Source organism: Erpetoichthys calabaricus, chromosome 8 (assembly GCF_900747795.2).
Source record: "Erpetoichthys calabaricus chromosome 8, fErpCal1.3, whole genome shotgun sequence".
Lineage (NCBI taxonomy): Eukaryota > Metazoa > Chordata > Cladistia > Polypteriformes > Polypteridae > Erpetoichthys > Erpetoichthys calabaricus.
The window spans coordinates 3,912,529-3,940,037 of record NC_041401.2 but is presented as its reverse complement, the minus strand read 5'-3'; the positions used below and the strand labels follow the sequence as shown (position 1 = coordinate 3,940,037).

Genomic DNA, 27,509 nt, shown 5'->3' with positions numbered 1-27,509 from the left:
ATCTTTTCCATTGACTGTTCTTGGGTCTTGTCCTGTCACAATCCTGTGCTACCCTTACTGCTTATGAAATTCCTTGTTCATTGTGTCTTCCATCATGGTGCACATAACAGGCGTACTTGGGACAAAGATTTCCTTTACATCATATCACAGTTCTAAAGTGAGTGATGTTAATGCACCTACCTCACATGAAAAAGGCAGATTTTCATTGGAATGTCTTCTCGTATTCATTGGCATGAAGGGTGGTCTCTCTTGATCATTTCCTATGCCAGCTCTTCCAGAAGTTCTTTCCCCACGGGTCCGACAGCTTCTTTATGTGACAGTCGCACTTGTCTTATCTTACCTACCATCTACTTTACGGCCATGATTTCCTTCATCATCTCTTCAGTTCTATGTCATCCATACCAGCAGGGAAACAAGCCCACTCTGTGCAATATTAGACTGCGGTGGTCTGAGGGGAACTGTTCAACTTTAATTTAAATTCTCTTTGTTCTATTATGGTGCCCATCTCAGAGTGTTGATTCTGAATTCACACAGCAGAGCGATTCCATCGAAATGACATTGCAATACATACACCTTGTGCTGCTGTGTGGCGTACAGTGAGTTTTTATTTGCCATTTTCTCTTAATATCTCCAATTAGTGAAAGTGGTTGTTAAAGTGCAGTTGACATCTCGTAATTCAAGACTTTCTTTCTAGCTATAACTCAAAATAAGTCTTTTTGCATGTCATAATACTAATCTGGAATACTGTTTGATATCTGAAAATCTTTCTGCAAATTTTCTTCAGTAGCATGCAATATAAAAAAAAAAAAACTTTTTTACCCAGACCACCACGCGTACGTGACCCCCATCTTCTGCTCAATCCATTCCTTCTTATGCCTCTTTCAAGTTCATTTATTGGATGTTCTAGTATTTATTTTCACGCAATCTTAGCACACCTGTTTTACACTGCGTTGCATAACTATAACCAACATCTGGAACATTCCACCAAACCATCATGTTGTGTCTCTTTTCTTCTAGAACGGAAAGTTCCTCCTAGCTTCACTAAAAAGCCAACTGAATCGGTTGAAGAGACTGAGGGCAAGCCCTTGAAGCTTGAAGGACGTGTGGCTGGTTCTCAGCCAATTCTTGTGAAATGGTTCAAAGACGACCAGGAAATTGACTTTTCAGATAACTACGACATGTCATTCAGAAATAACGTGGTCCTTCTGCACATTAAGAAGGCCAGCTATGGCGATACGGGCTCTTACACATGCACGGTGTCCAATGAGGCTGGGACTGCCTCCTGCAACGTATCTGTGCTCGTCTCAGGTCAGTGGGACTCTTGAATGGTAGCAGTTTGGTTCTTTCTTATTGCATGCTTTAATATATATATATATATATTTAACTTGCTACTAGCTACTATAAAAACAGAAGATTTATTTCCTCTTTTTTAAATTTAAAAATGTGTTGTGGTTTAACTGGTTATATTCACACTTTGCATTGTTAACACACCATTTTGATCCCAGTTACAGAGTGATGAGCTTTCTGGTTCACTCGCATATTCCTAATCTCACAACTCACTACTCACTAGCCTCCTTAAGAGTACAGATATGAACCCTTGACGTATGTGTTTAGGAAGTCACTGCACACTGGAGAGATTCCGAAGGACTGGAAAATGGCAAATCTCATCCCATTATATAAAAAGGGTGACAGGGCAGATCAGAGCAACTAAAGGCCAGTAACCTTAACATACATCACAGGAAAATTAATGGAAGGAATTATTAAGGAGAAGATGGAGCAACACCTGGCAAGGACAGGAGTTATTAGGAACAGTCAGTGTGGGGTCAGAAGAGGGAGGTCGTGTTTTACCAAAATGCTGGAATTCTATGAGGGGGCAACAAAAGGATATGACCAGAGTGGAGCAGATGATATTATTGATGTGGACTTTCAGAAAGCGTTTGATAAGGTGCCACATGAGAGGGTGGGCATCAAACTAAAAGAAGTGGCAGTTCAAGGTGATGTTTTTAGATGGGTGCAGAATTGGCTCAGACACGGGAAGCAGAGGGTGATGGTGAAAGGAACCTCATCAGAATTGGATGATAGTAAGAGTGGTGACCAGCAGGGGGCAGTGTAGGGGCTGCTGCTATTTTTAATATCTTTAATTGATTTAGATAGGAATATAAGGAACAAGCTGGTTAAGTTTGCAGATGATACCAAGATAAGTGGATTAGCAGATAATTTATGTTATCACAGAAGGACTTGGATAGCAGACAGGCTTGGGCAGATTTGTGGCAGATGAAATTTAATGTCAGTAAATGTAAAGTATTACACATAGGAAGTAAAAATGTGAGGTTTGAATACACAATGGGCAGTCAGAAAATCGAGAGTCCACCTTATGAGAAGGTTTTAGGAGTTGTAGTGGACTCTAAGCTATTGACTTCCAGCCAGTGTTCAGAAGCCATTAAGAAGGCTCACAGAATGTCAGGTTATATAGCGCCTTGATGTGTGGAGTACGAGTCACAGGAGGTTCTGCTCAAGCTTTATAACACACTGGTGAGGCCTCATCTGGAGTCCCGTGCGCAGTTTGGGTCTCCATAAAGACATAGCAGCACTAGAGAAGGTCCAGAGAAGAGCGACTAGGGTGATTCAGGGCTACAGGGGATGAGTTATGAGGAAAGATTAAAAGAGCTGAGCCATAAGGACATGAAGAGGAGACCGGACTGAAGTGTTAAAAATGATGAAGGGCATTAGTGCAGCGGATCGAGACAGTTATTTTAAAATGAGAAGAAATTGAAAGTACACCTCATGAGAAGGATTTAGGAATCGTAGTGGACTTGACACGATCAACTCCCAGAAATTGTTCAGAAGCCATTAAGAAGGCTTACAGAATGTCAGGTTATATAGTGCCTTGATGTGTGGAGTACAAGTCACAGGAGGTTCTACTCAAGCTTTATAACACACTGGTGAGGCCTCATCTGGAGTCCCGTGTGCAGTTTGGGTCTCCATAAAGACATAGCAGCGCTAGAGAAGGTCCAGAGAAGAGTGACCAGGCTGATTCAGGGCTACAGGGGATGAGTTATGAGGAAAGATTAAAAGAGCTGAGTCTTAAGGAGATGAAGAGGAGACCTGACTGAAATGTTTAAAATTATGAAGGGAATTAGTCCAGTGGATCGAGACTTTTATTTTAAATTTGAGTTCTTCAAGAACAATGGGACACAGTTGGAAATTTGTTAAGGGTGAATTTCACACAGACATTAGGAAGTTTTTCTTTACCCAAAGAACGATAGACACTTGGAATAAGCGACCAAGTAGTGTGGTAGACAGTAAGACTTTAGGGACTTTCAGAACTCGACTTGATGTTTTTTTTGAAAGAAAAAAGTGGATAGAACTGGTGAGCTTTGTTGGGCTGAATGGCCTGTTCTCATCTAGAGTGTTCGAAAATCTGGTACAGTTGAGTCAAATGATCTACATTTATTAGACTCAAGTTTTTATTAATTTACTGCATCAAGGAAAAACGGATATCTTTCCACACCTAGTCCATCCATCCATCCGTTATCCAACTCGCTATATCCTGACAACAGGGTCACGGAGGTCTGCTGGAGGGCGCACACAGGGCGCAAGGCAGGAAACAAACCCCGGGCAGGGCGCCAGCCCATCGCAGGGCGCGACACCTGGTCCCAACTCTCAATTTTTCCAGTGCTAGCGAATAACCAAATAAAAAAGTGAACCAAGAAAGCTTTTATTTTTATAAAATAGAAATCTATGAAACACCAAAGATACGTTTATTAGCATGCTGCCCTTACTGTCGTCCCCATGCATGTATTGCAGCAGTTCAACAAATTGGCTCACCTTGGATTCATTGACAGACACGTCCAGAAGCAGTTCTCCTGTTCATTTATTGATTCGTTCAGCATTCACTTCACTAATCAATTCACTTTTTCATTAAACATTTCAATTCAGAGGTTCTTCCATTCTGTCACACATTCCTTTAGACCAGGGGTGGGCAACGTTGGTCCTGGAGGGCCACAATGGCGGCAGGTTTTCATTACAACCCAATTGCTTAATTAGAAATCAATTCTTGTCAATCTCAGACCTTATTTCATTTGATGTCTTTCTAGTCTCCAATGTTAAGTTCTTATATTGTAGATTTTTACCTTAATAAGGATATCATCCAAATAATTTGGATAATTTTCAGTCTGGAATGTTTTTCTCTTAAGTGTTTTATTAAACCTAATAGTGCAGGATGAACACACACAGGTGTAAATCTAAACAAGTTAGGTGGAGAACCGCTGGCTTCATTGTCATTTGCATTTTATTTCTAACTAGCAAAATACTCGCGCTTCGCAGCGGAGAAGTAGTGTGTTAAAGAGGTTATGAAAAAGTAAAGGAAACATTTTAAAAATAACGTAACATGATTGTCAATGTAATTGTGTTGTCATTGTTATGAGTGTTGCTGTCATATATATATATATATATATATATATATATATATATATATATATATATATATATATATATATATATATATATATACACATATATTATATATATACATACATATACACATATATTATATATATATATAATAAAATATATGTGTATATATATATATCGGGAATCGAATCTCGAACGTCAGCGCCAGAGGTGAAGCCCCTAACGTTGCGCTACGGCGTGTGGTTCGTTTATACCTCGTGTCTTCTCATTAAACTTTTATCTCGCGAATGTTATTGCAATCCGCAACGGGAGCGTTTCTATAAACTTAATTTAAACTTACATTTTACACCGTGCTTTTTTCCCTTATGAAGATGCTTGTATGCTTTACTCGCTCGCTTCTTATTGTTTCGCTCCCTTCTCAATTGTTTAATGAATTTTTTGTTCTTCGCTGTTTGCGGCTCATCCTTCATTTCTCCCTACTGCGTTCTTTTATCTCGCGAATATGTTATTGCAATCCGCAGCGGGAGCGTTTCTATAAACTTAATTTAAACTTACGTTTTACACCGTGCTTTGTTTCCCTTATGAAGATGCTTGTATGCTTTACTCGCTCGCTTCTTATTGTTTCACTCCCTTCTCAATTGTTTAATGAATTTTTTGTTCTTCGCTGTTTGCGGCTCCTCCTTCATTTGTCCCTACTGCGTTCACAGTCTTTTCACGTGATTACGTGGGAGGCATGATGACGTGACACTCAACTCCTCCTCCCACGGCCATCAAGCTGCCGTCCATTACAGTATATTGTGAAAAAAGAGGTTCCAGTTATGACCATTACGCGTTGAATTTCGAAATGAAACCTGCCTAACTTTTGTAAGTAAGCTGTAAGGAATCAGCCTGCCAAATTTCAGCCTTCCACCTACACGGGAAGTTGCAGAATTAGTGATGAGTCAGTCAGTCAGTCAGTCAGTCAGTCAGTCAGTGAGTCAGTGAGGGCTTTGCCTTTTATTAATTAGTATAGATAAGGAGCCAGTAAAAACAGTAAATGCAGCAGTTTAAGAGTAAAATAAGAAATTAAAGGTGGGGAACCTTAACAAGCAAGACCACTAAAATAAAGTATCAAAATGTCACTTCAGCAGCAACAACTGAGTTCTCATTGAGAAACAACAACCTGCAGCCATTGCACCCCTCCCAGACCGATGCTGCCCACCCCTGCTTTAGATCAAAGTATGGTCCGCAGACCACCACTGGCCCAAAAGCTGACCGTCATCAAGGAAAATGGACTTTTAAATCATTCAAATATGTTAGTGTGTAATACATATATTTAAGGATTTATTTGCAAAAATGAATAGTGCTGGCTGACATATATGCTACTAAATTGATACACTTGGATACACAAATGAATTTGATGGTCATGACTTCTGGATTATTGAAATCTATTAGGACATTGAAAGTCAAATCCTGCAACACTGGAATGGAATCTTAGCATTTTGTGAAAATAAACTTGAGAAATGTAATGCAGAATTACTCTGACGGGGGACTGTCAGACTCAAGTGGTCCGCTGTTAAATCTGACTTTGACAAGGTGGTCCTCCGGTCCAAAACACTTTGAGTCCCACTGCTTGAGACATTAAGAACAATCAAACATATTATAATTGTCATTGTACAATCCAGTTTCCCAAAAAAACATGAAAAATTGTTTTTGATTTCAGAGCAAAAAAGGCCTCCATCATGTGATGCGCCATTGCAACCAACCACTTTCGCAGAAGGGGACGTCTTGCACCTGACGTGTCATTTCCAGGGATCAGATCCAATGAAGGTGCAGTGGCTTAAGGACAGAAAGGAGGTGAAGTCTTCAAACAAATGTAGGATGACGTTTGAAAACCACACGGCTACTCTGGAGATCTCTGAGGTGACTAAAGCAGATTCAGGGGACTACTTGTGCAAAGCCACCAATGATGTTGGAAGTGATTCCAGCAAGGCCAAAATAACAATCAAAGGTATGCAATTGGTCTGTCCCTCCTTCTTTCTGATACATGTTGGTTATCTTTTTGTTCCATCCGGGGGTTCCATTACCTATCAACTGAACTGCGATACACCAGTTCAGAATAAGAGAATGGAGTAGATTGTCCTTCATCCCACACCCAAATGACATTAGATGATGCTCTTTTCTGACTGTAAACTTTCCCTCTGTTAGTGAGTAAGTTTGAGTAGATTCAATGATGCTCTTGTGGTCCCATCAGGATTGGTAACTGCCTGCTCCACAAGTCCCATGTGTGTTTCTTCTCCATTAGGCCAGTAGGTGGTTAGAGAGAGAGAGAGGTTGGAAGCCTGCACTGATACAGCACATTGCTGCACCCAACACACTACAAACCTCCTCAGGATCCCAAATTAGGGCAGCGCAATGGGTAACACCTCAGCACCACAGAAGTTCAAATGGGATGGAACAGTGTGCCTGGAGTACCAATCCTGCCACCAATCTCTGAATTTTCCCTACAAGATGGAGGACCTGCTTGTAGAGCTGGATGGAGGCTGACATCTTATCCAGGACAGAGTCTTGCTCCTGGGCCTAGTAGAGTAGAATCACTTCGATCCAGCAACCTTCCAATTGCCAGCAACAAATCCCTTGTCTCAGAGCCACCACTCCGCTAGGTGGATAGTTACATACAATTCGCTGGCTAATTGATGTAAAGAAAAAATCAATTTTTCTAACAATTACTAAAATGTAATATTTCACAGTAGAGAACAGTGCTAACATTTATTTATTAAAGCATTTGCAAAGAAAAGAAAGATCAATGACAGTGGGGCTCTGAGAAGTGTGAAGGAGTGCCACCTGCAAGTAACTAAAATAAAATGTTGACAGAAGATCAAATTTATCAAAGTAAAGTGGTGTTTTGAAAGGAAGAACATGTGGGATACATAAAGTATCAAACCGATAAACAAGAAACAAAATGAGTCTGTTGTGAGGAGAAAAGAGAGCAGTACAGGGTGAAGTGTTGGAGTCTCCGACGAGATCCCTGTTTACAAGGGACACCGCTGATTTGAAAAGGGACAAACACAAAAGAGGTGAACGCGAAACGCTCACTGATCGTTAATGAGTCCTACTGTGGGCAGTCCGGTTCCGACAGTCATGGACCTTGGAATGAGCTCCAACTCCTGCTTCAGCTCTTTCTTTTCTAGCGGGGCAACTGGAATAGGGGGATACTTCTGTAGGTGAATCAAAAAGGACACCATTCATCTTTGGAGGGTTCCTGCTCTACTCCAAGGCTGGAAGAGGAAGAGAGTTTAATAGCTGCATCTCACCCTCACTTCTTTCCCAGTTTACCTCGTGAACTGAGCCTCCCACACGCTTCCATAGCATGCATTCATGACAATGTACTAACGGACATGACTACACAACAGGTCAGTCCTTAATTGAGCAGGCAGGATGGTTGCCTCACCTGACCATCTGAACAACACCACAGTTCATTCTGCTTTCCACCTTCTTTATTTAGCCTCTCCTGCCACCTACAATCCCTTACATAACAAACTCAGCTTCTGATTCCAGACTCATTTACTTGAAGGCAGTGACCATGTTGGTAGCCACCATCTACTCACATTGGCTTCTCATTTGCTTCCATGGACTCCTCATACTTTGCCATTTGTCAACCATTGATCTTTTTACAGACTGTGTTATGTAAACACATGAACTGTGGACAACGATAAAATGAGCCTTTAAAGCAACTTTGAAAATAGGCCCTAGTCAGTTGGTGCCATCCAGAACCTTGTTCATATTCCTCTGAAAGGTCCATCATGTCTATTTGTGTGTTTTTAAGCTCAATATTTTCTTCTGATTTTAGAAAAAGCTGCTGCAGCCCCATCAGCACCTGGAGCTCCAGCTGCCGCTAAGCCAATTAAGTTGGACAACTTGTTCTTCATTGAGGAACCCAAGAGTGTCAAAGTCACTGAAAGTAAGTGGAATTCTTTTCATTAGACCTGGAGTGTGTTGTTTCTTCACATTGAGACTAGTGAAACATTTATGGAGTTATTCTTGAAAGTTGTTGTACCTCCAGCAACAGCCAGGGAAAGACATATGACGCACAAAGTGCACTATTAGGCCAATATAGGGGGACACAAATCACAAAAATGTTTACAAGCGTTCCCTAAGTACCACCTCTCCTGGATCTGCCACCTTAGAGCTGCTGTCTTATTCAACATATCTCTGTAAAAGTCGACATCACCATTTCACCAGCTAGCAGTGTGATTCAACTGTAGCTTATTAGGTTCCCTCTTCTGCAATATATGGGTGTCATCTGAACATTAATCTCCTTTTTTATTGCAGAGGGCACAGCAACTTTCTTTGCCAAAGTTGGAGGTGACCCAATACCCAATGTCAAGTGGATGAAGGGCAAATGGAGACAGATTAACCACGGTGGACGAATTATCGTGGAACAGAAAGGACAAGAAGCAAAACTAGAAATAAAGGAAGTGACCCGGACAGACTCTGGTCAATATAGATGTGTCGCCACAAACAAGCATGGTGAAATTGAATGTACCACCAACCTTGAAGTCGAGGGAAAGAAAGAGGTTGTCATTGAAGGAGACTTGAGGGCCAAACTGAAAAAGTAAGTTGATGGTTTGTCTTTAAAAGCTGGACCGCACACATACAAAAGTAAGACAATGAAATGAGTGAAGTGATACTATTCAACCAAATTCAGTTCCAATGCTTCTTCATGTATGAGAATGCTCCATTTTTGTTCATGAAAGCATTTTCTAGAGGTGGTTTATTGAACAATATTTTTGTAAAAATATATGCGTTTGGGCTGTGGTGAGCATATGACTGGAGGACTCAACATGGGGATTATGTGACATGTGCAACATGAGATTTTTTTATGGACTTTTTGATATTGTTTGCTTTTGGTCACCATAGATTTCTATTCTATTTCTTACTTATTTATTCTATTGCTTTCTTATTTGCAATGGTGATGGACAGGTTGACAGACGAGATTAGACAGGAGTCCCCGTGGACTGTGATGTTTGCTGATGACATTGTGATCTGTAGCGAGAGTAGGGAGCAGGTTGAGGAGACCCTGGAGAGGTGGAGATATGAGAGGCGAGGAATGAAGGTCAGTAGGACCACCAAGACAGAATACATGTGTGTGAATGAGAGGGAGGTCAGTGGAATGGTGAGGATGCAAGAAGTAAAGTTGGCGACGGTGGATGAGTTTAAATACTTGGGATCAACAGTACAGAGTAATGGGGATTGTGGAAGAGAAGTGAAGAAGAGAGTGCAGGCAGGGTGGAGTGGGTGGAGAAGAGTGTCAGGAGTGAGTTGTGACAGACGGGTATCAGCAAGAGTGAAAGGGAAGGTCTACAGGACGGTAGTGAGACCAACTATGTTATATGGGCTGGTGATGGTGGCACAGGAGACAGAACTGGAGGTGGCAGAGTTAAAGATTGGCATTGGGTGTGATGAGGATGGACAGGAATTAGAAATGAAGACATTAGAGGGTCAGCTCAAATTGGATGGTTGGGAGACAAAGTCAGAGAGGCGAGATTGTGTTGGTTTGGATATGTGCAGAGGAGAGATGAGGGGTATACTGAGAGAAGGGTGCTAAGGGTAGAGCTGCCAGGTAAGAGGAGAAGAGGAAGGCCTAAGAGAAGGTTTATGGATGTGGTGAGAGAGGACATGCAGGTGATGGGTGTGACAGAGCAAGATGACGAGGACAGAAAGATATGGAAGAAGATGATCCGCTGTGGCGACCCCTAACGGGAGCTGCCAAAAGAAGAAGAACATTTCTATTCAATTAGAAAATGTGTTATTGCCTTTTTTCATGAGAACATGACATTAAAATTTTTTTCCTGGCCATAAATACAAATTACTTGGGCTAATAGTATATAAAAAGTATAATTTTGGGATGGAGTATACCTTTAAGTGAATGTCAGGCTGTTCACAGGGCCATGAGTTGGACTTCTTGATTTATTACAGAAGGCAAAATCTTCATTTCCACATGCCCATAAACACTTAAATTTTGTGTTTATATTGCACTTCTTCTTCATGTTGTGTTTGCATCTATTAAATGGTTGACACGACTCTTCATCATTGCGTAAGGAGATGGGCACAGTGCCTCTGGACTGTTCAACTGGGGTGGTGGTCCCTATCTTTTAAGGAAGTGGACCAGAGGGTGTTTTCAAAATTTAGGGGGAATCACACTACTCAGCCTCCCTGGGAAGGCCTATGTCAGGGTGCTAGAATGGAGGATTTGGCTGTTGGTCAAGCCTCAGATTCAGGAGGACCAATGCAGATTTCGTCCTGGATGTGGAACACTTGACCAGCTTTTTACTGTCACAAGGATTCTGGATGGTTCATGAGAGTATGCCAAACCAGCCTACATGTGTTTTGTGGACTTAGAAAAGGCATATGATTGTGTCCCTGACGGAGTTCTACGGGGGCTGTTCCATGAGAATGGGGCACCCAACCAGCTGCTGCAGGTTATTTGGTCCCTGTACACCCAGAACAAAATATACAGGGTGTGCACAAAGTCTCTACAATTTCAAAATTTTATTAAAAACTCAAATGAATAGACAAATCATAGCACATCAAGACTGTGCTCAATTTCTTGCCATGTTCTCTGTAGGAGAGCGTCATTAATGGTGGCAATGGCATTAGTGATCTTCTGCTTCAGGTCATTAATGTCCCGTATCTTTGTGAGCATATGACTGGAGAACTCAACATGGCGATTATGTGATATGTCATGATATCACATGGGGGTTTTCTGAGTCCCACATTCTCATATTATGTGTGTTCAGTTTCCCTGAAACATGGAAGGTTGCCTCATCACTAAAACAAACTCGGGTGAGGAACGTTGCATCCTCAGACCTTCGTTCCTGCTTGTTAACTGCAAACTCTTTTTGTCTTGGTTTATCATTTGCCTCGAGTGCCTGTAAGAGTTGCACTTTATAAGCTTACAATCGCATGTTCTTGTGTAGGACCTCGTGCACTGTTGAACGTGGTAGCTGTAACTATCTGGCAGCAGTATGGATGGATTTTGTAGGAGAACGAGCAAAGGATTGCCTTACACGATCGACAGTTTTTCTCCGATATTTTTTGTCGTCCACTCCTTTCTTTATCCAATAATGTCCCTGTCTCCATAAATTTCTTGTGCCATGCACGAATTGACAGACGTGACGGTGAATGTTTTCCATACTTAGTCCTGTAGTTTCACTGAGTCTGAGTATCCAGTTTTATTTCAATAAACCACGATACACATTGTGCCTTTTCTTGAGGAGTAGCCATTTTGTAGGGGTTTTCTTGTCAACAGCCTCTCTTTCATCAACAGGGTACCTGAAATACCCAAATGCAATGTGATTACAAACTTTGATAATGACTGAGTACATAGGACAAATTTGATTAACATATCTCATCAATTGCCTTTTTAGTAATTTTTTGAAATTGTAAAGAGAATTTGTGGACATCCTGTACTTCTGGCAGTAAGTCCAACTCATCCTTGAACAAAGTCTAAGAACAACTCAGTCACAGTGACAGGTTTTCTTCTTTAGCTCTCTTATTTTATTTCATACACCCAGAAGGGTCTAAGGCTGCCTGACCCCAGCTATGTGAGATGGCAATCAAAGTGTTAAATACGTAGGCAATACCCCTTACAGCACTTACTGCTATCTAATGGGCTTGGTGAGACATTCTGACCACCTATGATACCCCAGTACTTTCAAGTCCTATAAATCATTGGGCCTTTTCCCTGTCCCGTGTCATGATTCTTCTTGTGCCAAAGGATAATCCCATGCCAACCGTAAATGGTCAAAGGTCCTGGTCAAGTTTCATATTGTTAATGTTTGCCTGCCTGCTCAAAGTCCCATTACTTCTTGTAACTTTTAGGCTTCACTTACAATTTGGTTCTTCTATTTTCTTTTCAATAGGGTGCCTTCTAAGCAAAAGGAACCAGAAGAAGATAAGCAAATTGATATTGTTGAACTTCTGAAGAACGTGGACCCCAAAGAGTATGAGAAATATGCACGAATGTATGGAATCACAGATTACCGTGGCCTTCTCCAAGCAATCGAGTTTATTAAGAAGATGAAAGCTGAAGAAACTCACCGATTTGTGAGTACCAAACACTTTATATATAAATATAAAATTAGAATAAAATATATATATATAAAATAAAATAAAATTAGAATATATATTTTATATATATATATATATATATATATATATATATATATATATATATATATATATATATATATATATATATACTGTATATAATATTAGAACATTAGAACACTCTAGACGAGAACAGGCCATTCAGCCCAACAAAGCTCGCCAGTCCTATCCACTTAAGTCGAGTTTTGAAAGTCCCTAAAGTCTTACTGTCTATCACACTACTTGGTCGCTTATTTCAAGTGTCCATCGTTCTTTGTGTAAAGAAAAACTTCTTAATGTTTGTGCGAAATTTACCCTTAACAAGTTTCCAGCTGTGTCCTCATGTTCTTGATGAACTCATTTTAAAATCACAGTCTTGATCCACTGCACTAATTACCTTCATAATTTTAAACACTTCAGTCATGTCACCTCTTAATCTTCTTTTGCTTAAACTGTAAAGTCTCAGCTCTTTTAATCTTCACAACTCATCCCCTGTAGGCCTGAATCAGCCGAGTCGCTCTTCTCTGGACCTTATCGAGTGCTGCTATGTCTTTATGGAGACCCAAACTGCACACAGGACTCCAGATGAGGTCTCACCAGTGTGTTATAAAGCTTGAGCAGAACCTCCTGTGACTTGTACTGCACACATCAAGGCGCTATATAACCTGACATTCTGTTAGCCTCCTTAATGGCTTCTGAACACTGTCTGTCAGTCGATAGCTTAGAGTCCACTACGACTCCTAAATCCTTCTCATAAGGTGTACTCTTGATTTTCCGACCGCCCATTGTGTATTCAAACCTCACATTTTTACTTCCAATGTTTAATACTTTACATTTACTGACATTAAATTTCATCTGCCACAAATCTGCCCAAGCCTGTCTGCAATCCAAGTCCTTCTGTGATGATATCACGGATTCCAAATTATCTGCTAATCCACCTATCTTGGTATCATCTGCAAACTTAACCAGCTTGTTACTTATATTCCTATCTAAATCATTTATATATATTAAAAATAGCAGCGGCCCCAGCACTGCCCCCTGCTGGTCACCACTCTTACTATCATCCAATTCTGATGAGGTTCCTCACACCATCACCCTCTACTTCCTGTGTCTGAGCCAATTCTGCACCCACCTAAAAACATCACCCTGAACTCCGACTTCTTTAAGTTTGATGCCCACCCTCTCATGTGGCACCTCATCAAACGCTTTCTGAAAGTCCACATCAATAATCTCATCTGCTCCACTCTGGTGGTATCCTTTTGTTGCCTCCTCATAGAATTCCAGCCTGTTAGTAAAACACGACCTCCCTCTTCTGACCCCACACTGACTGTTCCTAATAATTCCTGTTCTTGCCAGGTGTTGCTCCATCTTATCCTTAATAATTCCTTCCATTAATTTTCCTGTGATGCATGTTAAGCTTACTGGCCCTTAGTTGCTTGGATCTGCCCTGTCACCCTTTTTATATAACGTGATGATGTTTGCCATTTTCCAGAATCTCTCCGGTGCGCAGTGACATTCTATAAATATGTGTCGAGTTTATATCTGTACTCACTAGCCTCCTTAAGAACTCGAGGATAAATATTATCTGGTCCTGGTGATTTGTTTGATCTCAGCCTATTTAGTCTACGCTGCTCTTCTCCCTATACAATTTGCAGATCCCTCAGTACCTCCTTAGTAGTTGCGTTTACCTCTGAGAGGTTATCCACTTGCTCACTTGTGAACATATTCTTCATGCCTTCTCTCCATACAAAAGGCTTTAATTGGGTATCAATCTGTTTTTCAGGAAGTTGAAACAGAAAGCCGACGTCCTGAAGAGGAAAAGGATTTCGATGATCTAGTCTCATTCTTGCAGCAACGAATGACCCAGACTGAGGTATGATGAAAAAATGTCCTTATCAGTCTTATTCTATATAGTGCCTTTAACTGCCATCACAAAGCAATTATTTATTGAGCAAGAATTATCCATGTTCTCTAAAGTTTGTTAAAATATAGTGCTTGTCTTATTTTTTCTGACAGCCTGTCACCTTGATCAAGGATGTTGAGGATCAGACTGTAATGAAAAAGAAAGATGCACAATTCGAATGCGAGATTAAGATCAACTATCCAGAGATCCAGCTGTCATGGTACAAAGGAACTGAGAAACTGGAGCCCAGCGACAAGTATGATATCCGCATTGAAGAGGACAGGCATCTGCTGAGAATTTCCAACTGTCAGCCAGAGGATCAGGGCAACTATAGAGTGGTTTGTGGTCCTCACATTTCAGGTGCTAAGTTGATTGTCATAGGTAGGTCTCCAGGTCTTGATGATGGCGTTACGCTTTCTCATGCGCTAGCAATTTCAGGTTACTGACGATGTTTTGCTGTTTCACAGAACCCATAGTGGAACGCCACCTGCAGACCATTTCTGGTAAGGAAGGCCACACGTGCGTTTTGACTTGCCAGTTTTCTGTGCCTAACCTAAAAACTCAGTGGTTCAAAAATGGAAAACTGATAGAGCCAGATGGAAGATACTCAATCGAAGTGGCTGGTAAAATACAGAAACTGTCAATCAAGGACCTAAAACCAGAAGACCAAGGAAGGTTCAGCTGCAGATATGAGAACCTTGAAACCTCTGCTGATCTTTTGGTTGAAGGTTTGTATACTGAGCAAAAAAAAAAGACCATCCAAAAAATCTTGCAGGTTAGAGAGAGGTTAGAGCACCATTTGTTCTGGTGATTTCTTCATATAGGACTTTTTTAAAATTGTGGACAATTGGTCTAGTAATTTATAACAGGGACAGGACACACTGCAGTCAGACGCAAGGCTGATGGGCTTCTAGGACCGGGTAGCAGCTGTAGGTGACTCCTGTCACAGTCCAAGTGATTGCCTCAGGAGAACTGAACACAGTCCAAGAGTGGGTGACTGACTCCGGCGACACTGAGGAAGAGCGGCAAATGTGGGGAAGGAAACGCTGCTTTCGGAAGCTCATAGCTTCGTGCTTAAATTATGAAAGTGCGTTTATTCCAAACCATTTTTTTGGTTTACTTGATAAATTCTCTCTGGCTTTGTTCACCATGTTTTTTGTGAGTCTCTGAGTTTCGTATTTTCCATTATTTCCCCACTAACTCTTCTTTTTGTAAGCTCAAATAGAGTAAATTCATCGGATGCCATTCCTCTACTCCATCATTTTTTATCATTTTGCCATCATCCTCATTCCTCCATTATGAAATCATGCTTTTGATGACTCACCTTCACATTTTTTACTAATTTTTTTTAACCCATCCTTTGAGATTTTTAACACCCTTTTTTTTTTTTACTACATCCCTATGTGATATAGGAGTGAGTTTGTGATTTCTTATCTGTGTGCAATTCTAACAGCTGTCAGTAATGAGGAAACGTTCAACGTTGTCAATATGGACTTTGCAGTACAAAAATATAAATTGATGCCACGTCTTTGAATACCCAAAGACCCAAGTGTCGAGGCAGTACTCTATAAATAACTAGCAGTAAATTAATATTCTCCCATGCTGTGCGTCTGTTACAGCTCAGAAGATCAAGTTCACGAAGACCATTCAAGATATTGTTGTCAACGAGAATCAAACAGCCACCTTCGAGTGTGAGGTTTCCTTTGACGGCGCTATTGTTTCCTGGTATAAGGACAACTTTGAGCTCCAGGAAAGTTACAAGTTCAGCTTCCGAACTGAAGGCCGACGCCACTTTATGACCATCAACAATGTCACTGCTGAGGATGAAGGTGATTATTGTTGCAATCTGTATACCTGTTAAAAATCGGTCAATCTCGGACATTCTTCTTTTCACTTAGATTCATTTTTATTATTCGTTTGTTGAGAATATTCCTACAACTTTATTTTTACAGGAACATGACCATTTTTGTGTTTTGGATCCATTCTTAGTTAGATAAATATATTCATATTTTTGTTGTGTCATTTCAAATACATCACACCATCTCAGAGTCTCTGGACTTTGTCGGTGAGTTGCTAGGATGAAGTGTGTCGTTCTTAAGGAATGCTTCTCAAGAGGCATAACATGTCACGTCAAAAAGGATCCTCAATAAATCTCAGTGCAAGGCTCCTTCTCTCCATCAGCCAAACACCCTGAGTGAATCATTCAGTAAAAATAAAGAAACGGTTTTACCGTTGTAAAAATAAACAACATTTATTTCTATACAAATAATGTAGCTCAAAGTGCTTTACATGATGAAGAAAGAAATTAAAAAATATAAAAATAAGGTTAAGCAATACTAATTAACATAGAATAAAAGTAAGGTCCGATGACCAGATAGAGAAAAAAAACAAAACGAACAACTCCAGATGGCTGGAGAAAAAAAAAAACAAAATCTGCAGGGGCTCCAAGGCCACAAGACCACCCAGAGCCTCTAGGCATTCGACCGAACATCAATGACCTCAATCAGTCCTCATTGTATTCAGGGTTCTCATGGAAGAACTTGATGATGATGATGACGGTCATGTGGACCTCTGGCCTTTAATCCAGGGGTTCTCAAAAAAGGGGACGCGAATGTTGCCATATGTGGCGTAATTTCACTATTCCTAGGGAAATTTTAAACTTGTAGGGGTGTATCGGCAGCAAAAAATATAGGAATACATTTTATTTAGGGGGCGCGATTAAAACTGTTATGAAAACTCGGGTCGCAAATACTTAAAGGTTGAGAAACGCTGATTTAATCCATCAATGTGGGGACATCACGGTGCTTTGATTAGGTGGTGGTGGTGCAGATCGCCACCACAGAAAACCAGAAAGAGAACAGCAGAGAAAGTAGGGGTTAGTACAGATTTTAGAGCTACCATGAATAATAATAATAATTAATTGAATATACAGAGCATCAGGATTAAACTAAAGTGAAGCTATGAGAAAGCCATGTTAAAATAATGAGTTTTAGCAGTTTTTTAAATGCTCCACTGTATTAGCATGGAGAATTTCTATCGGTAAACTCGTATTCCAGATTTGAGGTGCATAACAGCAGAAGGCCGCCCGCCTCACTACTTCTTTTAAGTTTAGCTCTTGGAATTCTAAGCAGACCCTCATTTGAAGATCTAAGGTTACGATTTGGAGTGTAAGGTGACAGGCATTCTGAGATATAAAATGGAGCAGATTATTGAAGGCTTTGTAAACCATAAGCAGGATTTTAAAGTCAATTCTGAATGACACAGGTAACCAGTGTAGTGATGCTAAGACTGGCATGATGTGCTCGGATTTTCTTTTCCTAGTTAAGATTCTAGCAGCTCCATTTTGCACTCATTGCAATCAATTGAAACAAAAAGATATATATATATATATATATATATATATATATATATATATATATATATAAATTAGGGTCCCAGCCAAGGAATCCCTGTTTAATGCAAGAAATAAATAGTCCACACAGAATAATAAGGTTTGTTCCTCTTGCTCAGCAGCAGTGTAAGGGTTAATGAAGCAGGACTTCTTCTGACAGCTACCAGTCAAATGATGAATGTTCTGTGATTTTTAATGAAAGGGGTCAGGAAGTCAATCCAGGGGAAAAAAAACAAAAAATCAAACCGATATGTCGTCCAAATTAGAGCGTTAGGCGAAAATCAGAGCCCTTTGTACCAAAAAGAACTACGCTAGCCAGAAGGAGATGAAAACCCAAAAAAACACACACCAAATCCTTTTTGTTGTGAATTTCCCCTTGGGGATTAATAAAATATCTATCTATATATCATATAGTGCCTTTCATATCTATCTATCTATCTATCTATCTATCTATCTATCTATCTATCTATCTATCTATCTATCTATCTATCTATCTATCTATCTATCTATCTATCTATCTATCTATCTATCTATCTAAACTTGGCTGATCCAGGAGTTCATGTGCCAAATTTTTACGGTTGTACCAATTACTTTGTGTGTTGCACAATCCCAGGTGATTGTGGGAAAGGTTGTCATAGCAATTGGTGTCACAACAGTGACAAAATGGTGGCGCCTATAAACAATGGCGTTGTTGGAAGACACTAAAAATGGACAACTTTCTCAGGACAACTGCTAGAGAGAATGCCTTGAGACATGCCTTAAATTGATCCCCATGAGGCACTCTCACTCCTCACATTTTTTTCCACCATATATTAGCATATTTAATTTTGAAATAATATAGTGTACAGAATGACATCCATTTTGTTTCTTTATATGTTTTTTAGGTGTTTATTCTGTGATTGCCCGTCTGGAACCAAGAGGCGAGGCTGTGAGCACCGCTGAGCTTTACCTGTCTGCTAAAGGTGAGTAGCCACTTGAGAGTCCATACCTGGCATTCTGCATAATCAAACTTTTACTAATTTAGAAATTGTGCAAAGGTGAAATATCAATGGAAATGCAGGACTAAGGCTCCGCTCTTGTTTTATGACTTTGTTTTGCATTACAAACTACCGAACCTTGCACTTTTCTTTGCAGAGCTTGAAATTCCTTATGGTGAGTAAAGCACAACCAGCATTGGTAATCCAGTGCAGAGATGCCATACTACCATTCAAAAACCCATAGCAACAGCAAGAAAACATCTCATTTTCATTGTCTGTAGAAAATAACAATTTCATGTCATTCTTCTTATTACCCATCACCGTCTTGAATTTGGAGTGTGTGCTTTGTCTTAACTCGTTATAACCTGAGGCTTTGTGTTGAAAAGAAGGTGATAAATAAAATCAATTAATGGCAAATACATTTTCTTAGATGTTCCCGATACTGGACTTCCCGAGGTTCCCATTGCAGCTATCATCAAAGGTAAGGAAAAAATGTCACATTTGATTACAATGATGCCATCCAAGCACTCAGTTCCACACTCTGTGTCAAATATAGTAGCCATTCAAATGGAGGGACATTTTAAAAATGTACTTTTTATTTTTTTTTTGGTACCTCGTAAGATGTCACAAGTCATGTGTTTGACTACTCCATCGAGGAGAAGATCGAAGTGCGAGGTATTAGGCAGACATGACCCTTCTATCTCACATCTTTCATCACTCTTTCATTCCTCTCATCAATCCCACTAATAATTTGTATGTCCATCACTACTAACAAATTCACGCAGGCTGCCTTGGGCCTGCCTTTATCTTCATCCTTCTTAAGAACAAACGTCCATCTTGTTGAATGTTGTTAACTTTGCAATGTCTCTGTCAGTTTAATTTGTGAAAATTTCCCACCTGCCTAACAGTCTTGTGATCATCATCATCATCATTAACTTTTAATCCGCGTCCAAAGCTTGGACAGCTCTTTTCACATTTTGAATTGTTGTTGTTTGATACAGAAGAGAGGCAAATTGTCCAAGAGGAGATTTCTTCCTATGAATATGAAGAAGTGTCCGAACCCAAAGGTATGTATGGTCTGCCTTATCCAGATTAATTCAGGTCACAGTGTTCTGCATGTACCGCCTTGTGTAATGTTGTGTGTTAACTTTAAAATGATTATCCAGGTAGTAGAATACTCCAAAATACGTGAAACATTACACAACATGTTAGCGTCAGTTTTCGTCAGGGCTCTGGTTTATCTGTATTGGGATAAGCGAACCCTGTAGAAATTTCTCCCAAAACACGAAAATGTTTAGGAATTTCACCCAAACTCAACAAAATGCATTGAAGTCAATGAGAAAAAAGAACCCGAAATAATTTTAAGTGGATTATAATGGTCTTTTAAGTTGGCTAGGTACACATCTGCCAACTATACTAAACTGATTTTTGTGGCTGAAAATGTGACCACCATGCCTCCCTAAGATAAAATTATACTCACCCTTTATCTCTCTCTGCGTGTGCCAAGCTCCTGTCACTACAACGAATTAACACCCGCAGAGTCTGTAATGCAAAGGGTCAGCATTATATACTGTCACTACCCAGTCTGCGCTACATACAATGTAACTATGAAGCGTTTTCATAATGTTCTCATAATGCCAGTTTTTTTTTTTTGCAAATCCATTTGGATTTCAAACCGGATAGCAACATCACACAATACGTGTATACTTCGTAAATCACTCGTGCGTGTGTGAAGTAGATTGAGCAGCGCCATAAATTGCAAGGCGGAGTGCGCTTACAGCATGCATGCGTGAAAGTTCTTTGCGTGTGCGTTGCAAAATTGGACTGGTAGTGCAATTCTGCTACAACACTGTGATATCACGCTGGCATTGCAAAGTATCATGGGGCACTGGGGGGAAAAAAAAAAGTTTGGCTAAGTCAGCCACACAGTGAATTTTCTAGAAACAAATTTGTCGAAAAGTCACTAGTGAAAAAACGCTTTGGAGAATTTTGCCGATCACCACTAGCTGAAGGCTGTTAACCTTTTGCAATCGAGCTCGATGTCCAAACCGGCCAAACTAAAAGAGACCACGATCGTCTGAGCTGTGCTCCTCATAGGCTCTTTAACTTGTAACACTTTTTCCTTTTTGATGGTAGACATCCTTGTTAGCGCCAGAAGATAAGCTTATTGACAATAAAACAATTTAAAGTGCAGTTTAGGACATTTCTTGAATCCAGCAGCAATACAACATGCAGGATTTAACTTCTGAACTCTGCCTCCCCGACCGCCGCTAGTCAGGATTTCTGTTTGTGTTAACTCCCTTGTAGTTTTTGTTGTGTTCTGATGAGAGTCTTTTGTCTTTTATGTCACTAAGTGAGTTTCTTCTTAGTAATGAGCATTTTGTGGTGCATCGGCCCCTTGTCTAATTCTTCTTGTCATGTCTTCTTTATAAGTTCCTGCCCCTCCAAGAGTTCCTGTCGATGAAAGTGTTTCTGTCACTCGCCTAATGGGACAGGAAGAAGTTTCAATGAAAGGTAACCGCACAGCATTTGTGAGTCTGTGCTCTGCCTCCGCTTGTGTGCTCGTGTCCACGTCTGTCTGTCTGTCTGGAATTCCATGTGGCTGTAAGACTGCGTGGATGTCAGGTCTGTGCCGCAGTCATAACATCTGTCCCTGTAGATGTCATCGTCTTGAGTCCTGTGGTTCTGCATTCACAATGCAGCCGCTTCAAAATGCTCCCAGATATCTAATTGTGTACCTCTTCGTGCAACGTAACTTTTGTGTCCCACCTTGCCCACCTTAATGCAAGCAGCTATCTTTTGCATGTGGACTATTTCGAAATGAGTTCTAATCTAACTTGCAATTACTGTGTTTCAAAGTTCCTAAGGCTGTGCCGAAACCGGAGGAAAAGAAAGCCGTTCCGGTTGAGGAGCCTGCTGTCCCCAAAGGTACACCAAGCTGTTTGCTTTTCTGTTTTCCCCTCCGCTTGTTTGCATCATTCGCCACCAACGTTGTCCATTTTATATATTTGTCTGTGCGTCCGTCCCAGATAAAACCTTTATCCTTTTTTTTTTGTTATATTTGTGTGTGTGGGTGCGCCTATCCCAGCTAAACCCTTTGCATGTACTTGTCGTCTTCTACCAAAATGTTAACTTGTGGCCTCTGGCCCCTTTCACTGTAGTTCTTGTGTCCTTCATTTGTTTCATGACCTTTTTGTTTATTTTTTTGTTTGTTTTTTAAACACTCAAGTCATTAAGAAGCCAGTCCCAGAGACGGTTGAACCTGAAGTTGTCCCCAAAAGGAAAGAAATGGTAGCACCCAAAGGTACTTGAGAAGAGCTTCTCTCTTTGTGGGTTTATTAGCAGCCGTGCTTTTATGTTGATTGCTTCGCCACAAGTGTCTCTTCTGCATGTTCTTCATCTCGCAATTTGTCTTTCATACCTATCATCGTGCCCCTTGGGAGCAGGTGCCAACCTGACCCAGATGCTCTTGTTGCTGTAAGGTTTGTCTTTCCCGGTTTGGCCCTTCCCTGTCGCCTGTTGCTGGCGGAACTGTCTGCTTAGTCTCGTCCATGTTTGGCCTTCTTTGAATGTGTCCTTTTGTGAGCTGCTGTTCTGTTTTGGATTATTCATTGTTCTAATGTCTGCCGTTAAACATGATCTCTTCAAAGTGCCAGAGGAAGCGAAGAAGCCGGTTGCTGAGCCGACTGTCCCCGCCGCCCACCTGGCCAAAGATAAGACTGCGCCACCTAAAGGTACTGAGTTCACAATGCACTGTGTGTCCAGCCAATGGCCTGTCATTTTATTGATGTGTGATGGTTGGGCCTTCTGTGGTGTTGTCTTTTCTTATTTTGTTTTTTTTTACTTTTCTTGTCTTGATGTGCGCTTTTCGTTTTTCGTCCTCCCTTGTATTTGTATGTTTTGTCCGTACTGGTCGTGAAGTGTCCATAATGTAACAATTTAAATATATTCATGTAAATTTAACCCTAGAGCTTTACTGTTTCCTCTGTGTCTAGATGTTCATTTCTTTGCTGTTCGCTATCATTTCTGTTGTGTCTCGTTCATGTTTTATTCTGCCGACGTTGACCGTTTGCCCTCTTAATGGCTTTATATTGTTCTAGTTGAATGGCCTGTGTTTACCCTGATCAGATTGATGTCTTTCCACTCTTTCAAGTTTGTGTTTTTTTTGTTTTTAACCTATTTTGTCGATTAAAATTGAGTCCGATGTTTTAAATGTCTATCGTTCTCTGGATGTTGAAGCATATTCTCAGTTGTTGTGTGACTGTGTCCCAGTCCCGTCTCTCTGTCGTGTCACTAGGTCTTGTGAGATGTCACTGCACTGTGCCTTCTCTTTTCAGTAAGACTGTCTTATTCCTTATGCGGTGCCGCTTGTGCGTCTGTCTAAAACAACTGTAATATTTTTCAAGTGCCTGAAGAGGTTAAGAAAGCAGTGCCCGAAAAGAAGGTTGCACCTGAGGTCAAACCAGCACCTGAAGAAAAAGTGCCACCTGTACCTAAAGTGATACCTGAAAAGAAACCTGAAGTGGCCCCACCTAAAGGTACCTCTAGTGTCCGTCTGTGTTGTGTGCGTCTACGTGCACCTGCTCTGTTTGGGTCGGCGTGTTTCAAGGCCCAAATCGGCTTGCTCTTGGCGTTTTGAGTAGCGGCTTGTTTCGTAGTTCTAGAGTGTCACTTTCATCTGTCTGCACAATGCTTTTAGTACAAGTTCTCTTGTCAAAGATGTCATATTAATGATAGCAATGTCCTTTAAAGTTGTTGAAGAGCCAAAGAAAGCAGTACCTGGAAAGCCGGAGCCAGCCAAAAAACCAGAGGCTGTTCACGTTCCTCCAAAAGACGAGGTTACCCCTGCTAAAGGTACACCTAGCAATGTATACAAAGGCCTACAGTAAAGTGTACAGTGTGGTGTCTCTTATGTGAACTGGGTTGTTAGTCTGTCTCGTCTGTGCCTTGTGACCGTTGTGTAAAGTCCGAGTCAATAATGTGTCTTAAGTGGGAACAAAGCACCAATAATTCTGTCTGATTTCTTAGCAGTCAGCAGTCAGAACTAATGTGACTATCCATCAAAATTTAACAACCCGCAGCCAAACTATTTTTTAATGTAGCACCTTTCATTCTTTTACATGACTCACAGCGCTGGATACTCCACCACATGCAAAACGTGAAAAGTCGAACCCACAACAGTGTAAATGTGACAAAAGATGAGAGGGAACTTTAGACCACAATCCCAAAGAACCCCACCTAGTGACTGTTGTGTATTGTAGCTGACTGAACCAGCAGCCTTATGGCTTAGCTAATAACAGGTTGGTCACCACCACTGACTGAGAGGACCGCATCATCTGCCACTACGTAGAAGCACATGGCCATGGGTAGCATACTAAGTGCAAAATGCCTTCATAAGACGGTCACTATATAAGGAGTCTTATCACTCCAAAAATCGATATATATCGATATCGACAAGCACTTTGTTATATCAAATTCAAAAGGCATTGATCTATTAAAATTAATTCTGACTCATTAGATAGATAGATAGATAGATAGATAGATAGATAGATAGATAGATAGATAGATAGATAGATAGATAGATAGATAAATGAAAGGCATTAGATAGATAGATAGATAGATAGATAGATAGATAGATAGATAGATAGATAGATAGATAGATAGATAGATAGATAGATAGATAGATAGATAGATAGATAGATAGATAGATAGATAGAAGTGAAAGGCACTAGATAGATAGATAGATAGATAGATAGATAGATAGATAGATAGATAGATAGATAGATAGATAGATAGATAGATAGATAGATAGATAGATAGATAGATACAAAAACGTAGCTCAAAGTGCTTTACATAATGAAGAAAAGACGAAATAAGAAATTAAAATAAGACAACATTAGTTAACATAGAAAAAGAGTAAGGTCTGATGGCCAGGGGGGACAGAAAAAACAAAAAAAAAACTCCAGACGGCTGGAGAAAAAAATAAAATCTGCAGGGGTTCCAGGCCACGAGACCACCCAGTCCCCTCTGGGCATTCTACCTAACAAAAATGAAATAGTACAATACAATACAATACCATTTATTTTTGTATCGCCCAAAATGACACAGAAAGTGCCGCAATGGGCTTTAACAGGCCCTGCCTCTTGACAGCCCCCCAGCTTTGACTCTCTAAGAAGACAAGGAAAGACTCCCAAAAAAAACCTTGTAGGGAAAAATGGAAGAAACCTTGGGAAAGGCAGTACAAAGAAAGACCCCTTTCCAGGTAGGTTGGGCATGCAGTGGGTGTCAAAAAGAAGGGGGTCAATACAATACAATACAATACACAGAACAGAACAAATCCTCAATAAAAAATAAAAATTTTTTAGAAGTACGGAGCAGAATTTAACAGTAGATGATATCACATTATAAGATTTGGATATTTTTAGAGTCCTAGAGACCTCATTCATCAAGCTGCCTCACCCATTTGGCCATTCCACAGCTCAGTCAGTGTTGGGCCAGCCAATCCGATGAAAGGACCTCTCTTTCTCACGATTCCTGCAATCCTCCACCAGGGATGACTTTACCTTAGGCAGGCAAAACAACTTGGCAGGTGGGCCGTGGCACCAAGTGCCACATTTGAGTACCGAGAAGAGAAACAGAATAGGTGAGGGTTAGTATCCAATTCTAACTCTCATGTTACTTATGTTTTAGTGCTAATGACTAACAACAGAGATGCAGTCTGTACAGTTAATCAGCAGCTCTAGTCAGGGTGTGCTAAACTGAAGTCGTGAGTCTTTGAAAGCTGAGACCGAAGGGGCATCTCTTATAGTAGCAGGCAGACCTGTTTATATAGGACTGTTTATACTGTAAATAGTCCTCTTTGTAATTAGGGTTCTCACGGAAGGACTTGATGATGATGGTCATGCAGACTTCTGGCTTTTAATCCATCAATGTTGGAACATCACGGTGCTTTGAGTAGATGGTGGTGGCGCCACCACAAGGACACCGGAAACGGAAACAGAAGAGAGAGTAGGGGTTAGTACAGATTTTAGAGCCACCATGAATAGTTATTCTAATGAATTGGATATACAGAGTATCAGGATTAAATTACAGTGAAGCTATGAGAAGGCCGTATTAAAATAATGTGTTTTTAGCAGTTTTTTGAAGTGCTCAACTGTATTAGCCTGGCGAATTCCTACGACTTTCTGGGCTTTTGCTGCATTGCTATGTCCCCAACATTATGTTTTCATCTGCTGCTTTACTGCCACTGCTAAGAAAATAGATTGCTAAAGCAAAGGGCCGAAGGGGTTTTGAGTATCAATAACAAGTATTACTGTATTTTGTGTCTTGTTAGTTCTTTGATGTTCTTCAATATCCATGTGATGTCTCTTTTTGTATATATTCACACTTTTCTTAATGACAATTGAGGGGTGACTTAAGCTAAACCTGACCTGTTCTTTAAAAGTGCCAGAAGTACCAAAGAAAATCGAGGAAGCCAAACCTGCTGTTGCTCCCAAGAAAGAACCCGTCCCCCCAGTGAAAGGTACTTCAGAGTGTGTTGTGCTGCTTCTCCGCTCTCTTCTCTTCTTCTCGCCACTTGTGTGCTTCACCGTGTTCTGCTCTGGTGTTTGTTGTGTCTTCCGCCTTTTGTCCCTGTCTCCTAAATCTGAACTGTTTCTTAAAGTTGCCGAAGTTGCAAAGAAGGCCGAACCTGTAGCTGTCCCCAAAAAGGAGGAAGTCACTCCTGTGCCGCCAGTTAAAGGTATTTTGGTCTTTTGTCTCTTATGAGGTGTGCTCCACCACCTCTGTGTCTTCTCTCTTTCTTCACATGAGCTTATGTTTGTCAAGCAGGACTCTTTGTTCTCTTACTGTTTTGCTGTCATGTTGTCTGTTAGTGTATGTTCGTGTTTATTGTCTTCTGCCCAGCTGTCACCGCTTTCTTTGTTTAAATCTTTAAAGTGACTGATATCACTGAGGACAAGGTCCCCACTTCTAGTAAGGAATCAGTCCTCCATCTTGCATTGTTGGTAATTAAAAGTCCTTTGCTCTGAAAGTCTTTGTATCCCCAAGCATTTCTGTCTGGGTCCGTCTTGTCACTATTTTTCTCTGTCTCTATTTTTTTCAGGTCATGTTATGTAGAGCACTAAATCTAAAGCCTACCTCATACCCCTAAAAACCAATCCCTAGACCTTAATGGACGATATAGCCAAATACCAGAAATGGGCTGCTCTCAACCTCTGTCCATAATCTTGACCTTTACTGCACTTTTCTCAGAGCACACAATCAAAAGTGGCTAGAGAGGTGCAGAGCTTGGCTCCATGTGTTCATGGAAGTGCTGTCACTTTAATGACATTTGTGTGTTTCTGTGACCTGTGTGTCTTGAACATGTCGGTTCAGCTTTGCTTGTCATAGCAGTGCAGTTCCACCTCACTATGTGACTGACTCTGCACAATTATGTGTTTTCAAAGTGCCTGATGTATTCAAAGAGCAGGTCCCAGTTCCCAAAAAGAAGGAAATGGCCCCTTGCCCAGGTACATGTCCACCGTGACATTAGCCTGTTCTTTCCCCATCGCGACATCACCAAGTGGACCATCTTTGCCATCTTGCTTTTATCTTCTGTCTGTGTCAGTGGACTGTGTGTGTCGTGTGAGCGAACCGAACGGCATGGCTCCAGCCTGAACTGTTTGTCTGCAGTGTTGCCCTGTTATCCTTCAAC

The 27,509-nt window shown here is 40.7% G+C and overlaps 1 protein-coding gene across 1 annotated transcript in view; it reads left to right on the top strand.

The window, feature by feature from the left end:
- The window catches only part of ttn.1 (titin, tandem duplicate 1), a 394,831-nt gene that overhangs the window by 165,937 nt on the left and 201,385 nt on the right, over positions 1-27,509 (top strand). Inside the window, 22 exon segments of the mRNA XM_051930464.1 lie at positions 1,018-1,308; positions 6,116-6,403; positions 8,243-8,353; positions 8,725-9,007; positions 12,318-12,501; positions 14,327-14,416; positions 14,560-14,827; positions 14,914-15,174; positions 16,066-16,275; positions 18,722-18,799; positions 18,972-18,989; positions 19,245-19,295; positions 19,436-19,489; positions 19,816-19,881; positions 21,248-21,328; positions 21,674-21,742; positions 22,044-22,118; positions 22,465-22,548; positions 23,221-23,352; positions 23,567-23,668; positions 26,259-26,336; positions 26,478-26,555. Coding sequence (XP_051786424.1) covers positions 1,018-1,308; positions 6,116-6,403; positions 8,243-8,353; positions 8,725-9,007; positions 12,318-12,501; positions 14,327-14,416; positions 14,560-14,827; positions 14,914-15,174; positions 16,066-16,275; positions 18,722-18,799; positions 18,972-18,989; positions 19,245-19,295; positions 19,436-19,489; positions 19,816-19,881; positions 21,248-21,328; positions 21,674-21,742; positions 22,044-22,118; positions 22,465-22,548; positions 23,221-23,352; positions 23,567-23,668; positions 26,259-26,336; positions 26,478-26,555 — 2,952 coding nt within the window.